This window comes from Schistocerca cancellata, chromosome 7, assembly GCF_023864275.1.
Source record: "Schistocerca cancellata isolate TAMUIC-IGC-003103 chromosome 7, iqSchCanc2.1, whole genome shotgun sequence".
Classification (NCBI taxonomy): domain Eukaryota; kingdom Metazoa; phylum Arthropoda; class Insecta; order Orthoptera; family Acrididae; genus Schistocerca; species Schistocerca cancellata.
Window position 1 is genome coordinate 152,775,496 of NC_064632.1, and position 17,593 is coordinate 152,793,088.

The 17,593-nt window shown below is 46.1% G+C and overlaps 1 protein-coding gene across 1 annotated transcript in view; it reads right to left on the reverse strand.

The window, feature by feature from the left end:
- Nucleotides 1-7,243: 7,243 nt before the first annotated feature.
- Nucleotides 7,244-17,593, reverse strand: part of LOC126092676 (uncharacterized) — a 64,163-nt gene continuing 53,813 nt past the window's right edge. Inside the window, exon 4 of the mRNA XM_049908397.1 lies at nt 7,244-7,656. Coding sequence (XP_049764354.1) covers nt 7,244-7,656 — 413 coding nt within the window. The remainder of the gene's footprint in view (nt 7,657-17,593) is intronic.

Sequence of the window (17,593 nt, forward strand, 5' to 3'; positions counted from 1 at the left end):
GCAGCGCCGGGCCAACGCAGCGGGCCGAAGCCGCTGCCGCCGGGGCGGCGTAGCGGCAGACGGGGAGGCCGCCATTTGTCCTTCCTGACGTGCGGAATATCGCTACGCACATTCATACAAGAGGAATTTTAACTCTCAGGGTCTCAGGTGCGGTCTCAGAGTACGGCAAACTGAAAAAGCGGGAGGAAGAGAGGCACGGTGATATACATGGTGCTCCATTGATCGCGACCGGGCCAAATACCTCACGAAGTAAGAATCAAACAAAAAAACTACAAAGAACGACACTCGTCTAACTTGAAGGAGCAAACCAGATGGCGCTATTGTTGGCCCGCTAGATGGCGCTGCCATTGGTCAAACGGATATCAACTCCGTTTTTTTTTTAAATAGGAACCCTCATTTTTATTACATATTCGTGTAGTACGTAAAGAAATATAAATGTTTTAGCTGGACAACTTTTTTCGCTTCGTGGTAGATGGCGCAGTAATACTCACAAACATATGGCTCACAGTTTTAGACGAACAGTTGGTAACAGGTAGGTTTATTTTTAAATTAAAATACTGAATGTTGGTACGTTTGAACATTTTATTTCGGTTGTTCCAATGTGATACATGTACCTTTGTGAACTTATCATTTCTGAGAACGCATGTGGCCGCTACCGTCGCAGGTTCGAATCCTGCCTCGAGCATGGATATCCTTAGGTTAGTTAGGTTTAAGTAGTTCTAAGTTCTAGGGGACTGATGTCCTCAGAAGTTAAGTCCCATAGTGCTCAGAGCCAATTGAACCATTTTTTGAGAATGCATGCTGTTACAGCGTGATTACCTGTAAATACCACATTCATGCAATAAATGCTCAAATTGATGTCCGTCAACATCAATGCGTTTGGCAATACCTGCAACGACATTTTTCTCAACAGCGAATAGTTCGCCTTCCGTAATGTTCGCACATGCAATGACAATGCGCTGGCGCATGTTGTCAGGCGTTGTCGTTGGATTACGATAGCAAATATCCTTCGACTTTCCCCACAGAAAGAAATCCGGGGACGTCGGATCCGGAGAACGTGCGGCCCACGGTATGGTGCTTCGACGACCAATCCACCTGTCATGAAATATCCTATTCAGTACCGCTTCAACCGCACGCGAGCTATGTGCCGGATATCCATCATGTTGGAAGTACATCGCCATTCTGTCATGCAGTGGAACATCTTGTAGTAACATCGGTAGAACATTACGTAGGAAATAGCATACATTGCACCATTTAGATTGCCATCAATAAAATCGGGGCCAATTATACTCCCTCCCGTAATGCCGCACCATACATTAACCCGCCAAGGTCGCTGATGTTCCACTTGTCGCAGACATCGTGGATTTTCCGTTGCCCAATAGTGCATATTATGCCACTTTACGTTACCGCTGTTGGTGAATGACGCTTCGTCGCTAAATAGAACGCCTGCAAAAAATCTGTCATCGTCCCGTAATTTCTCTTGTGCCCAGTGGCAGAACTGTACACGACGTTCAGAGTCGTCCCCTTGCATTTTCTGGTGTATAGAAATATGGTACAGGTGCAATCGATATTTATGTAGCATTTTCAACACCGACGTTTTTGAGATTCCCTATTCTCGCGCAATTTGCTACTGATGTGCGGATTAGCCGCGACAGCAGCTAAAACACCTACTTGGGCATCATCATTTGTTGCAGGTCGTGGTTGACGTTTCACATGTGGCTGAACACTTCCTGTTTCCTTAAATAACGTAACTATCCGGCGAACGGTCCGGACACTTGGATGATGTCGTTCAGTATACCGACCAGCATACACAGCACACGCCCGTTGGGCATTTTGATCACAATAGTCATACATCAACACGATATCGACTTTTTCCGCAATTGGTAAACGGTCCATTTTAACACGGGTAATGTATCACGAAGCAAATACCGACCGGACTGGCAGAATGGTACGTGATACCACGTACTTATACGTTTGTGACTATTGCAGCGCCATCTATCACAAAGCGAAAAAAGTGGTCCAACTAAAACATTCATATTTCTTTACGTACTACACGAATATGTAATAAATAATAGGGGTTCCTATTTTAAAAAAAACCGCAGTTGATATCCGTTTGACCTATGGCAGCGCCATCTAGCGGGCCAACCATAGCGCCATCTGGTTTCCCCCTTCCAGCTAGACGAGTTTCGTTCTTCGTAGTTTTTCGTTTGATGCTTATTTCGTGAGATATTTGCCCCGGTCACGATCAATGGACCACCCTGTATATGTGCGTATGATAAACCCCTTCCCTCAAAAATATTTCTCTCTTTCATACCTCCTCTACATTACCACAGATGACGTGTCACTGATCTCAGTTTACTAAGACTGCAGTACACGCAAGGTGAGCATTTGCTTCAATCGCCAAGAGTCGAATGCTTTAATTTCTAATAAATGTTCCCCTGAGCATAAAACAGCACGTAGGTCGTGAATCCGTAATTTGAGGCTGTAAGAAACTCTTAGCGAGGATCTGTTATTTCAGAAATAATTAAATTTCCAATCGGTTTGTTTATACGGGATGCCACTCGCTTTTTATTGGAAAAACACTAGAAACTGCACCATACATTCCACTTTAGAGTCACAAATAATTTCTATTCTTCAGCAAATTAATGACTTGCGTATCTCCGTAGTTACAGTTCTCATATTTACAAACTAGAAATTGCAAATTAAGCCTTAACTGATACCGTTGTAGACAACATGTCTGACCTCCGACACTGCCGAACCAGCTCTGACCTTACAGCCGAACCACTCCGCTCGCAATCCAATTTAGACGCGATCCGAAGATCCCCGAAGTGCGTCGTCTGCCTCCTCGTTTAGCAGATGTTTATTATTCTTATGGTTATTAATACTCGTGAAATAATCGAATGATAATACGCTGTTGAGAGATGCTTTAATTTGAAATGCAAGTAAATACGCTGTTTAATTTGTCTAATGTTAATAACAGAAGATTATCATTTCATTTTGGCGAGCAACTTCTGAATGCAGCAACCAATCGTGGAGAATCTCTGTTGGTTCATCATGGCCAGGGGACATCGGCTTGTAAATAATTTTCTATGTCAATAAAATTCACCAACAGCCGTACACTTAAAGATATTTTATTTTATTCTGAAAGCAACGAGTTTAGGCATTTCATTTTGTCATCTTCAGGCAGCATACACTTCTATCCAAATAAACAAAGTTGTCGTATAGCGCCATAAATCACTGGGTATCGTGAATTCCGCCAGTACCTCGTCTCCTACCTTCCAAACTTCACAGAAGCTCCCCTGCGAGCGTTCACTATGTGAATCACATCCTCATCGTCCTTTAATGGCCCAAACAAGTGGAAGTCCGAGGGGCTGGGTCACGAGTGTCAAGTGTGACACCCGTGGATGGTCTTCCCGACCACTGCAAATCCTGGAGCTCCGCCGAACCGCCATCTGATGAACTGACCTTCCGTATCCAGCGACTAACTGTAGATCTGTCGACAGCAGTTGCTTAGACTTTGCACAAACGTTTGTGTCTATTGTCCACAGTTCCTTCCTCTGCAGTGAGCAATTCAGTGACGGCACTTTGCTAATAAGGTACATCACCTACAGACGCCATTTCGAAACTGTCCCACAACTAGTCTATGCGTCGGAAGTGACGGAAACTTGGCGCGCTCCCTCAGGAGACTTCAAGTACTACATACGTAACGTTTCGCATCCGGGGCATTGTTTTCGGCTGAGAAAAAAAATGCGGTGCATTACTTTCTGGGAAACCCTCGTACTTCATTCGCCTCAAACCGCAGTGAATCTACCACCTTGTAATAGTTCTGGCTTAGTCAGCCATCATATTAGGCTCCAAGTAGCTGTTCCCAGAGCAGTGGAGATGCAAGAAGTATATAGATGACGAAATGTGATGTGAGGTACCTGTGACAGATGTTAGATTCGGTACCATTCCGGTGAGAAAGACCGCCTGAATAACGCTACTGCTCTGTGATTGGCTGCTGTGTTCGGAGCAAGGGCTCCAAAACGTTAAAGTATAGTTATTATTATTAGTTAAACTACTCATTGGAATGACTTCACTTTTTAATATGAATATCTCTCAACAGCTGACTATCAATCAGTCATTTTAGAATTATTAAAAACAATTTAAATCAAAAACAAAAGACTGACGAAATTGCAGACGAAGCACTTCGGAAGCGTTCGGGTCACGCCTTTTCTGGTATGGCGCGCGAAGTGTGTCGGGCTGTTCGTCACTCTGGATTAGGCAGTCGAGATGTACAGTCATGTTGTCTGTGGCAGGATGTGTTCGCCAGTATTCAGTATTAAAAGATTCACTCCGGTAGTCATGAGGCACAGACAGACACGTGCCACAAATAGTGTAAAGATACATTTTCGTAAACATTGTGTTAGATAACGTACTTTGCTGTATCAGAAGGTGTTGTATTAAGATCATGTAGTCTTCTCGTGTGGCTATATTAAAATACGAGAGTGGCATCCCAAAGAAGTTAGACATTATTTCAGAACAGAACCTCGCTGAAAGTCAGTTTCAGCCTCAAGATACAGAACCTACGACCTGCGTGCTGTTTTCTGCGCTGGGGACATCAGCTTGAAGACAGCAGGTTAGTGAACTACAACAGAATCTTCGTATTCCACAAAGTGCAGTGGAAACAACTAGGCACCTCACGTGTACTGCAAGCACAGAACAAATGTGCTCAGTGACGCGTCATCTGCAGTAATGCAGAGGAGGTAAAGGAGGATGATCGTTATTAACAGCAACACAGTTTCACTTTCTTGCCGTAAAATGCGTAATTACGTTCGACCTTCTGCGTAAAATCTCATACTAGCGAGCAAGGAGTATATGGGCGGACAATGTGGACGGGTGGCGCTGCGTGGGAACAACGCTGTGTCCGGGTAGCGCAAAGGTTAACGCACCGGCCTAGCAAGCAGATAATTCCAGGTCCGAATCCTGGTCTGGCACACATTTTCATTCGTCGCCGCTGACTCCGGACAAAATCCCAAAGCAGCCGACATATTTTGGTACGGCCCTGAAGAACCCGCTGTCGTGCCCTCGTATCGCTAGCATTTCCTGGAGCGTTAGTTGCACATACATTACTGGCCATAAAAATTGCTATACCAAGCAGAAATGCAGATGATAAACGTGTATTCATTGGACAAATATACTAGAACTGACATGTGATTACATTTTCACGCAATTTGGGTACATAGATCCTGAGAAATCAGCACCCAGAACAACAACCTCTGGCCGTAATAACGGACTTGATACGCCTGGGCATTGAGTCAAACAGAGCTTGGATGGCGTGTACAGGTACAGCTCCCCATGCAGCTTCAACACGATACCACAGAGTTCACCAAGAGTACTGTCTGGGTATTGTGACGAGCCAGTTGCTCGGCCACCATTGACCAGACGTTTTCAATTGGTGAGAGATCTGGAGAATGTGCTGGCCAGGGCAGCAGTCGAACTTTTTCTGTATCCAGAAAGGATCGTACAGGACCTGCAACATGCGGTCGTGCATTATCCTGCTGAAATGTAGGGTTTTGCAGGGATCGAATGAATGGTAGAGCTACGGGTCGTAACACATCTGAAATGTAACGTCCACTGTTCAAAGTGCCGTCAATGCGAACAAGAGGTGACCGAGACGTGTAACTAGTGGCACCACATACCATCACGCCGAGTGATACGCCATTATGGCGATGACGAATACACGCTTCCAATGTGCGTTCACCGCGATGTCGCCAAGCACGGATGCGACCATCATGATGCTGTAAACAGAACCTGGATTCATCCGAAAAAATGACGATTTGCCATTCGTGCACCCAGGTTCGTCGTTGAGTACGCCTTCGCAGGCGCTCCTGTCTGTGATGCAGCATCAAAGGTAACCGCAGCCATGGTCTCCGAGCTGATAGTCCATTCCGCTGCAAACTTCGTCAAACTGTTCGTGCAGATGGTTGTTGTCTTGCAAACGTCCCCATCTGTTGACTTAGGGATCGAGCCGTGGCTGCACGATGCGTAACAGCCATGCGGATGCCTGTCATCTCGACTGCTAGTGATACGAGGCTGTTAGGATCCAGCACGGCGTTCCGTATTACCCTCCTGAGCCCACCGATTCCATATTCTGCTAACAGTCACTGGATCTCGACGAACGAAAGCAGCAATGTCGAAATACGATAAACCGCAATCTCGATAGGCTACAATCCGACCTTTATCAAAGTCGGAAACGTGATGGTAAGCATTTCTCCTCCTTACACGAGGCATCACAACAACGTTTCAACAGGCAACGCCGTCAACTGCTGTTTGTGTATGAGAAATCGGTTGGAAACTTTCCTCGTGTCAGCACGTTGTAGGTGTTGCGACCGGCGTCAACCTTGTGTGAATGCTATGAATAGCCAATCATTTGCATATCACAGTATCTTCTTCCTGTCGGTTAAATTTCGCGTCTGTAGCACGTCATCTTGATGGTGTAGCAATGAATTACGAATTGTAGGAGGGAAGTACTGGCAGAAGTAAAGCACTAAGGACGAGTTGTGTTAGCTCAGTGTGCAAGAGCATTAAGGCGGCAGGGAAACTTTCCGGTTCGAGTCCCAGTTTTAATCTACTAGTAAGTTTCATAATCATAATCAATAAGAAGTCTTCGTGCCACTAAGGAAAGAATTGTTAGACTGAAACTTCGTGGCAGATTAAAACTGTGTGCCCGACCGAGACTCGAACTCGGGACCTTTGCCTTTCGCGGGCAAGTGCTCTACCATCTGAGCTACCGAAGCACGACTCACGCCCGGTCCTGACAGCTTTACTTCTGCCAGTATCTCGTCTCCTACCTTCCAAACTTTACAGAAGCTCTCCTGCCAACCTTGCAGAACTAGCACTCCTGAAAGAAAGGATACTGCGGAGACATGGCTTAGCAACAGCCTGGGGGATGTTTCGAGAATGAGATTTTCACTCTGCAGCGGAGTGTGCGCTGATATGAAACTTCCTGGCAGATTAAAACTGCCCGCGAAAGGCAAAGGTCCCGAGTTCGAGTCTCGGTCGGGCACACAGTTTTAATCTGCCAGGAAGTTTCATATCAGCGCACACTCCGCTGCAGAGTGAAAATCTCATTCTGGAATTGTTAGACTATTCACTACCTTTTGTCGAATATACAGAGCACGTGCGTGAATCGTGTGGTGCAGTGCGTCAGCATTGGTAAGAGGAGCAAAGGGGGAGTGGGGCTGTCGGGCTTCACGCTGGCTTAGGCCGGCGGCAGGGAGCAGTGAGGTAGCGCGCGCGGCCGGCCAGGGCGAGCTGCGGCGGGCGGCCGCTTTGAGGTGCCGCGGGCCACGGCGCCGTGCAGGGGCGAGGCGAGGCCACGCTGGGCCCCCATCGCCGCCGCCGCCGCCGCTATCGATCTCCGCCGCCCCTTCCGCCCCCGGCGTGCGCGCGCCACGCTCGGCCGTCCCGCTACGGGCCGCCGACAGCGCTCCACGCCTCTGCCTGTCTGCCTTCCCCACCCCACGCCGTCTACTCCGCCGCGCACCTCTCGCGCAGGACTTCTTACACGCGGGAAGAACTCTGGAGTTTCCACTCGCGACAGCGACACTCCTCGACATTCGGAGGCCTTAAGCTGTCGTCCACGGCCGTGAATTCGAACCTCAACGTGCTCCACTGTAACATAAACTCACGAACGAAATCACTATGACCGCCAGCTCAACACCATTTACACTACTGGCCATTAGAATTGCTACACCACGAACATGACGTGCTACAGACGCGAAATTTAACCGACAGGAAGAAGATGCTGTGATCTCCAAATGATTAGCTTTCCAGAGCATTCACACAAGGTTGGCAACGATGGCGACACCTACAACGTGACGACACGAGGAAAGTTCCCAACCGACTTCTCATACACAAACAGCAGTTGACCGGAATTACCTGGTGAAACGTTGTTGCGATGCCTCGTGTAAGGAGGAGAAATGCGTACCATCACGTTTCCGAGTTCGATAAAGGTCCGATTGTAACCTATCCCGATGGCGGTTTATCGTATCGTGACATTGCTGCACGCGTTGGTCGAGATCCAATGACTGTTAGCAGAATATGGAATCGGTGGGCTCAGCAGGGTAATTCGGAACTCCGTGCTGGGTCACAACGGCCTCGTATCACTAGCAGTCGAGATGACAGGCATCTTATCCGCATGGCTGTAACGGATCGTACAGCCACGTCTCGATCCTTGAGTCAACAGATGGGGACGTTTGCAAGACAACAACCATCTGCACGAACAGTTTGATGAAGTTTGCAGCGGAATGGACTGTCAGCTCGGAGACCATGGCTGCGGTTACCCTTGATGCTGCATCACAGACGGGAGCACCTGCGAAGGCGTACTCAACGACGAACCTAGCTGCACGAATGGAAAAACGTCATTTTTTCGGATGAATCCAGGTTCTGTTTACAGCATCGTGATGGTCGGATCCGTGTTTGGCGACATCTCGGTGACCGCACATTGGAAGCGTGTATTCGTCATCGCCATACTGGCGTATCACCCGGCGTGAAAATATGGGGTGCCATTGGTTACACGTCTGTGTCACCTCTTGTTCGCACTGACGGCACTTTGAACAGTGGACGTTACATTTCAGAAATGTTACGACCCGTGGCTCTACCCTTCATTCGACCCCTGCGAAACCCTACATTTCAGCAGGATAATGCACGACCGCATGTTGCAGCTCCTGTACGGGCATTCCTGGATAAAGAAATAGTTCGACTGCTGCCCTGGCCAGCACATTCTCCAGATCTCTCACCAATTGAAAACGTCTGGTCAATGGTGGCCGAGCAACTGGCTCGTCACAATATGCCAGTCACTACTCTTGATGAACTGTGGTATCGCGTTGAAGCTGCATGGGCAGTTCTATCTGTACATGCCTTCCAAGCTCTGTTTGACTTAATGCTCAGGCGTATCAAGTCCGTTATTACGGCCAGAGGTGGCTGTTCTGGGTACTGATTTCTCAGGATCTATGCACCCAAATTACGTGAAAATTTAATCACATATCAGTTCTAGTATAATATATTTGTCCATTGAATACCCGTGTATTATCTGCATTTCTTTTTGGTGTAGCAATTTTAATGGCCAGCAGTGTTGAACGCAATACAGCAGCGGCTCACTATGACATCGATTCGGTACACTGTTTCACACAAAAATTGAAACGTTTGTGCATGTAACAGTCTGAATAGAAGTTTACAGGGGCATAATCCATCATAAACAGTTCTTTTACGACAGAACACTACTCATATCAATTATCTGTGCACCTGATTCATGTCGATATAATATACACAGTGCCTGCATAGAACAACAAGTGTCTGGCGCAGTTATTAGACCGGTTACTAGTGCTACAATGGCAGGTTATCAAGATCTAATTGACTTTGAATGTCGCCATATAGTCGGCGCACGAGCCATAGGACACAGCATCTCCGAGGTAGCGATGAAGTGGTGATTTTCCCGTATGACCATTTCACGTGAATCAGAAGGGGACTGGGAACGAGAGAGGCGATTCTGGCACTGAGACTCGTTATCGAAAAGCAATTACAGAATAATAATCCAACTTATATTGCCTTTGTAGACATGGAAAAGGCATTTGATAACGTTATCTGGCAAGAGATGTTCAGAGTCCTGAGGAAAAATGGAATAAAGTACAAAGACATCCGTGTGACACTAAGCTTCTATAAGAATGAGGTGGCAGTGATTACGAACTGTCACCAGGAACAAGAAGCAAATATCGGAAAAGGGATAAGGCAAGGATGTGCTCTCTCTCCTCTTATATTCAATGCTTACATCCAGGAAGCTATATACCAAGTTCGAGAAACTACTGAGAGGTGGGGATCAAAATTAATGGGCAGAAGATAGACATGCTGCGTTATGCAGATGATATTGCTATAGTCACGGAGACAAAATAAGATCTAGAGGAAGTCCTCAGAACAAAGGAAAAAGTTCTACGCAATCAGTATGGAATGAGAATAAACAAGAAAAAGACTAAAGTGATGGTATGCAGTACAGGAGCAGAATATGAACCTTTGAGAATGAGAATTGGAAGAGAGGAGCTGGAGGTGATAGAGGAATTTTCTTACCTGGGAAGAAAAATCACAAGAGATGGTAGAAGCCGGAAAGAAATTGCGACCAGAATACAAAAGGCCAAAATTGCCTTTAATCGGAGAAGGAACTTACTCACCAGCAACAACATCAGTCTGAAAATAAGGAAACGTATCATGAAAGGTTTCGTTTGGAATGTGGCCCTATACGGATGTGAAACTTGGACGATTGGAAGAGAAGAGAGAAGACAGCTAGAGGCCCTGGAGATGGGGCGCTATAGAAGGATGATGAAGATCAGCTGGAGAGACAAAGTAACAAATGAAGAGGTGCTTAGAAGAGTACAGGAAACCAGATCTCTGTGGAGGCACATCCAAACAAGAAGAGACAAACTTGTAGGGCACATCCTACGACACAACAACATCATTGGAACAATAGCGGAAGGAGCTATTGACGGAAGGAATCGGCGGGGGCGACCAAGGATATTATACATGCAACAGATCATGAATGACGTTGGATGTAAGACATACGTGGAAATGAAGAGGAAGGCAGACAGAAGAGAGGAATGGCGCTCTTCTGCAAACCAACCCCAGGGTTGAACACTAAAAGAAAGATCAGGAATTCGGTAAAACATCAAATCTCCAACATCGTTGCGGCCTGAAACAGATCCTGCAAGAACGGGACCAATGACGACTGAAAAGAATCGCTCAACGTGACATAAGTGCAACTCTTCCGCAAATTGCTGCAGATTTCAGTACTGGACGATCAACAAGTGTCAGCGTGCGAACCATTCAACGAAACATCATCAATATAGGCTTTCGGAACTGGTGGAGACTCTGTAATTGTGTGAGGCGTGTACAGTTGGAGTGATATGGGACCCATGATACGTCTAGATACGACGGTATATTGATTATTTTTACTTATGGAGCGTCTAACAGCAACTGAATAAAACACAATTTTAGTGCCATAAGCGTTTCGCCTTTGTTTTCTGCAAGGCATCATCAGTGGCAGGTTGCGTGGACAATTCCCTACATATTACGCTCAACTGACTTTGACAGTCGGCAGCAGAAACCAAAACATTGCATTGAAACAAGCGTTCAGTTCATGGTGTTGTGGAATGTGGGAAAAAACCGCAAATTTCCATTCATAAGAAGGAGAAGAACACCAAAAATGCAACAGGAGCGTAATGTGTAGGAAGTTGTCCACGCAACCTGCCACTGATGATACCTTGCAGAAAATAAAGGCGAAACGCGTATCGCACTAAAACTGTGTTTTATTCAGTTGCCGTCAGACGGCCCCTAAGTAAAAATTATCAATATACCGTAATATTACACGCAGCTGAGGAAGACAGGATTACAAAAGTTGAAGATATCTAGATACGACTCTGACAGGTGACACGTTTGTAAGCATCCTGTCTCATCACCCGCATCCATTCATGTCCATTGTGCATTCCGACGGACTTGAACAGTTCCGGCATGACAATGCGATACCCCACACGTTCAGAATTGCTACAGAGTGGCTCCAGTAACACTTATGAGTTTAAACACTTCGGCTGGCCACCAAACTCCCCAGACATGAACATTGTTGAGCATATCTGGGATGCGTTGCAACGTGCTGTTCAGAAGAGATCTCCATTCCCTCGTACTCTTACGGATTTATGGACAGCTCTGCAGCATTCATGGAGTCAGTTCCCTCCAGCACTACTTCAGACATTAATCGAGTCCGTATCACGTCATGTTGTGGCACTTCTGCGTACTCGCGTGGGTCCTACACGATATTAGACAGGTGTACTAGTTTCTTTGTCTCTTCAGTGCACATGTGCCACTGTGCCAACTAACGGGACAGGAGTTGTATTACAACAATATCCGCCTCGTGGTACGAACATTTATCTTGCTGGAAGGTGCCACCGTCCTCAGAGAGCACATCAAGCAAGAAAGGATGAGGTGGTCCTCCACTGGGGGCCAAAACCGCACAATAGCTCTGGGTTCGGTGTGGGGCGGCGGTGGGGTGAGTGGACTGCTGTAGCCTGTTGTGGGGTTGTGTACCACTGAGGGCTACGGCGGGGACGAAGCCTCTCCGTCGTTTCTAGGTCCCCGGTTCCATACAATACAAGGGTGTCTTCATCAGAATGAAATTATGATAAACTGTAAAACTGCAAAAAGCAATGGTCCGAATTTTGAGTAGCTATGTTCAAGTCAAAAATAAAGTAAAACATCAGTCTGATGTTGATCCTGGCTAGGTACACAAGGCAAAGGCTGGAACGTTTTATTTTATTTTTAACGTGAGCACAGCTGCTGTAAATTTGGACCATTGCTTTTTCGCAATGTAATTTTACGGTTTATCATTATTTCATTGTGATGAAGACACCCTTAGTAGGGTGTCTTGGCATTTACCGGCGTGATGTGTGGCTTATGACCAGACGCCCGACCATGAAATCCACGTTTTCTCACCTCCCGCCTAGCTGTCATAGTTCTTGCAGTGGTTCCTGATGCAGCTTGGAATTCCTGTGAGACGGTCTGGATAGATGTCTGTCTGTTAGAAGTTACGACCACAGACGAGGTCGGCCTGTACGCTTTTATGCTGTTCGTGTCCCTTCACGTTTCCACTTCACTATCACATAGGACACAGTGGACCTAGGGATGTTTAGAAGTGTGGAAATCTCGCGTACAGACGTATGACACAAGTGACACCCTATCATCTGACCACGTTCGAAGTCCGTGAGTACCGTGGAGCGCCCCATTCTGCTCTCTGACGGTGTCTAATGACTACTGATGTCGTTGAAATGAAGTACCTGATAGTAGGTGGCAGCACAATGCACTTAATATGAAAAACGTATGTTCTTGGGGGTGTCCGGATACTTTTGATCACATCGTGTAAATCGCTCCGTTTCCACAACCCGGCAACAACTGCACTATTGACCGCATCCCACCGACACGATTAATACAGTATACCCTGCACTGCTAGTGCTGCCAGCTGCCGTCTGTGAGTGGTTATAGCACGTTGACGTCAGATGTAGGCGTTGGTCACACTAATGTGACTGGACCATGTGTATGCGGTCTCCTTTGCAGAAGAGCCTAGACACGTGGAGAGTTAAACGTGTCGATAAACACATGTAAAGAAGAATACAGCCCGCACAACTTCTGAGGCACAAATTCCCATGGTAAACATTGCTGGTCTCGTGTTTGAGAAACTGAAAATGTAGTTTACACTACTGCGTTTCGAGAGCTTCTGTTTTCTTCACACTCGTCACGTGTGGCCACCAGTTGCTGCTAAAGCAACTCAAGGTACACGTTTCTGAACGTTCAGCAGCAAGGTGAGGACTACGTCGCCGAATTGTGCGCCGAATGTCTTGTTCTCTGCAAAAGGGCTTTCTTACGGTTTACTGCTGAGTGTTTCTAGTGTCACATCTGGTAATTTCAAAACGGTCGCTCAGAAAGTAGCCAATGCGATGGAAGGAGCCATTCACCTTTACATCATTGTCACCTGACTTGCTTGGTTATGTTGTCGCTGATACTGTTTACTACTAACAGGTCCAGCCTATTTCGGTTGCCGGTAGCTTCTCAAAGACGGGGTAGTTAGTCACGCAATCAACCGTGCGAGTGAGGCCAAATCAATTTATTTGCTCAGAAAGAAGCTTTCTTGTTTTTCTTCTTTTATTTTCAGTCACTCTAGAGACTGCGGTCTGTGAAAAGCTTCATGAGGACCAGCAACATCTTGCAGATGTTCTATCCACAGCAAGAACTGAAATGTGGAAACAGAGGTAGTAAAAAATAATCCTCATTCTTCTCAGCCATCTGAAAATTTCCTTCCTTGTCGCCAAGATGTGGACTACTTGGCGTTCTCTCAATCGCCTGTGTTCAGAAGTCGGAAGATTTAGATATAATCTCCAAAAACGGGACTTTCCAGTCGTCACTGACAACTGCGACTGCAGAAAAGAACAGAACAGGTACCACTTGCTGCCAGCTCTCTCCTGCACCGAGGAAGAGCTACGTCAAGCAGCTCCAAATGGTCCTGGGGTTAAGCAAGGAAACCATTTCACTACGGCTACACCTAACAAAGACGGTGTTGTCTCACACTAGAACTAGCTTGTATGCAACTAATAACACGAGAGTTTCGGTGTTATTTGCATACATGTAATTCCGATTCGAAGAGAGTGTGCGGGAAGGGAGTTAATGAGGTTCTGGAGGCTACCGACAGGTATGCAGAGTCATGAGGACTCTAGTGCTGTGACCACCTGGGTTAGTTTTCTCGGTTGAGAATCCATGGTGGACTCGATCGAGGTGTTCCCACAGATTTATGCCCCCTCTGCAATAACAACCACACCAAAAACCGACTGGTGTACCATTCCATATCTAGGTAAGCTCTCGGACAAACTAGCCAAAATACTGAAATCCCAAAACTATAAAACATCATTTTATGTAAGAGGCACTACAGCTAATCTCCTATTCAACAGCAAGGACAAAACAGATAAACTAAGCAACAGTGGGGTCTACAAAATAACCTGCGCTGTCTGCAATAAACTGTACATTGGTCAAACGGGCCGGGCCATAAAATAACCTGCGCTGTCTGCAATAAACTGTACATTGGTAAAACGGGTCGGGCCATATCAACAAGACTGACTGAGCATGAACGCAGCTGGAGATTAAATAAATCAGATTCCACCTTTGCTGAGCATGTGCTCAAAGAAGGACACAAATATCTAACACAAGCAGAAGTGCTACATATAGCCAACAAAGGCAGAAAACTCATCCTACTAGAAGCACTTGAAATTAACAAACACTTAGCCATAAATCCCCAGCTGGTTCTAAATGACCAATTGCAACTAAGCACATCACCACACTTAAATTTTACACAATAAACTAAACCTGCTACTAACCACAAAGTGTCCCAATAGTATACAAATTCACACCCCAATATAATGTAATATCCCTTATGTGTTTACATTTCTAACTGTAACTCAACTGTCCATTCCGGGCTGTTATGCCGTGGTCGGTTGATGAATTCTGTGTCGATTCCCAAAGTTTCGTCTCCGACTGCGGGAAGTCCCTAGACTGACTGACTGTAGCCAGTAGCGAGCCAGTGGGTGTGTTGGACCTTCCATCGAGCTACGGGCCCCCTTGAAGATGTCTCCCGCAGTCGGAGACGAAACGTTGGGAATCGACACAGAATTCATCAACCGACCACGGCATAACAGCCCGGATAATTATAATGGACATGGTATTTCCGGCCGTGAAAGTCTACATTTTAGTATGTAACTCAACTGTAACAATCTAATATTTGGTATATACTAATGCACAATTTTTCTAACAACAAAATGCAACCCCGAAAGAAAACATGGCTGTTGTACAACCAACAATTAGTGTCCAGTGCAACTGTTCACAACAAATACCAAAAAAATTGTAATTTTGTAATAATGTGTATTCTAAATAATTCTAATTGTTGTCATAGATGGTACTGACAAACCATAAAATGTGATTTATTATGTTAAAGAACAGTTTTACAGAACAAAAAGCCAAAAGATCCGTTTGACAGTTCCAAAGACAATACCACAACTCAAGATCGTATGTAAGTGCGTTGTATCTTAGTCCAGAATATTTGGTATGTAAGAACACAAGCTCCTTGTAAACAATAGCCAGTAGTTATCTGAAGATGGCCTAATATGCCGAAAACTAGTTCATACAAATAAAAATCAGTAGAACAAAAAACCACCTAAATGTTATTCAACCCTCAATTATAGAGTGGTTTTAAACCTGGGGAGTCTAGTGGCCAGGGGAGTTCGGTAAACACATTCTGATGCTCTTCGAACCACGCACGAGCCGTGTGACATGTTTCATTGTCCTGCTGGTAGATACTATTACGCTAACGAAAAACAAATTAAATGTAAGGGTGGAGCCGGCCGGGTGGCCAAGCGGTTCTAGGCGCTTCAGTCTGGAACAGCGCGACCGCTACGAAGTTCGAATCCTGCCTCGGGCATGGATGTGTGTGATGTCCTTAGGTTAGTTAGGTTTAAGTAGTTCTAGGGGACTGATGACCTCAGGTATTGTCCCATAGTGCTCAAAGCCATTTGAACCATTTGTAAGGGTGGACGTGGCCCCCAAGGATGGAGGCATAATTGTTTTGATCCACTGAGCATTTCAGAATGTCGAAATCACCCAGATAATGCACGAAATGATTTCCTAGACCATAAAGCACGCAGGGTGTTTCCTTTCAGACGTTTCACGTCGCACACGTCAACGACCACCTGCCTGATGGTACATAAAACGTGATTTATGTCAAACGGCCAATCTAGCCACTCCGTGGACGTCCAGATGCGGTACCAACTAACAACAGTCAGTACGGGGGCATGGACCAGGCACAAGCGCTGCTGCTACGGTCGCAGGTTCGAATCCTGCCTCGGGGATGTATGTGTGTGCTGTCCTTAGGTTAGTTAGGTTCAACTAATTCTAAGTCTAGCGGACTGATGACCTCAGATGTTGAGTCCCATAGTGGTCGGAGCCATTTGAACCATTTATTGAACCAGGCACAAGCTGCAGAGGCCTATACAAGTTCGCTGAACGGTCGTTGAAGAGACACTGTTGGTAGTCCCTTGATTCATCTGGACGCCCAGTTGCTCGACAGTTGCGCGTCTATCCGCCCGTACACATTACCGCAGCCGTCGTTCACCCTTGTCATCTATGGCCTGTGTCGCAACACAGTATTCTCGGCGCCTGATTTGGATATAGCCATTTTGCTATTACGATGTACTTTAGCCACGGCGGCTCGCTCGCAGTTTACGAACTTAGCCGTTTTGTAAAAGCCAAAGATCATGCCATTTTGGACGTAAGATGAATCACTCCTTTTCCGTATACGACAATGACTGTACCGTTTTCCGCGCCCCCCTACACACTTGATATACCTTCCACTGCTAGTGGTAGTGCTACCATCTATAAGTGCATGTTGATGTTGAACACAGCCGGCGGTCACAGTCACGTGACTGGACCGAGTGTTAATAAGTAGAAAAAAGCGATGTAGAATACCAGTCATTTATTGCAAAAGGAGAAGGCTTTTACATCTACATCTACATCCATACTCCGCAAGCCACCTGACGGTGTGTGGCGGACGGTACCTTGAGTACCTCTATCGGTTCTCCCTTCTATTCCAGTCTCGTATTGTTCGTGGGAAGAAGGATTGTCGGTATGCTTCTGTGTGGGCTCTAATCTCTCTGATTTTATCATCATAGTCTCTTCGCGAGATATACGTTGGAGGGAGCAATATACTGCTCGACTCTTCTGTGAAGGTATGTTCTCGAAACTTTGACAAAAGCCCGTACTGAGCTACTGAGCGTCTCTCCTGCAGAGTCTTCCACTGGAGTTTATCTATCATCTCCGTAACGCTTTCGCGATTACTAAATGATCCTGTAACGAAGCGCGCTGCTCTCCGTTGGATCTTCTCTATATCTTCTATAAACCCTATCTGGTACGGATCCCACACTGCTGAGCAGTATTCAAGCAGTGGGCGAACAAGCGTACTGTAACCTACTTCCTTTGTTTT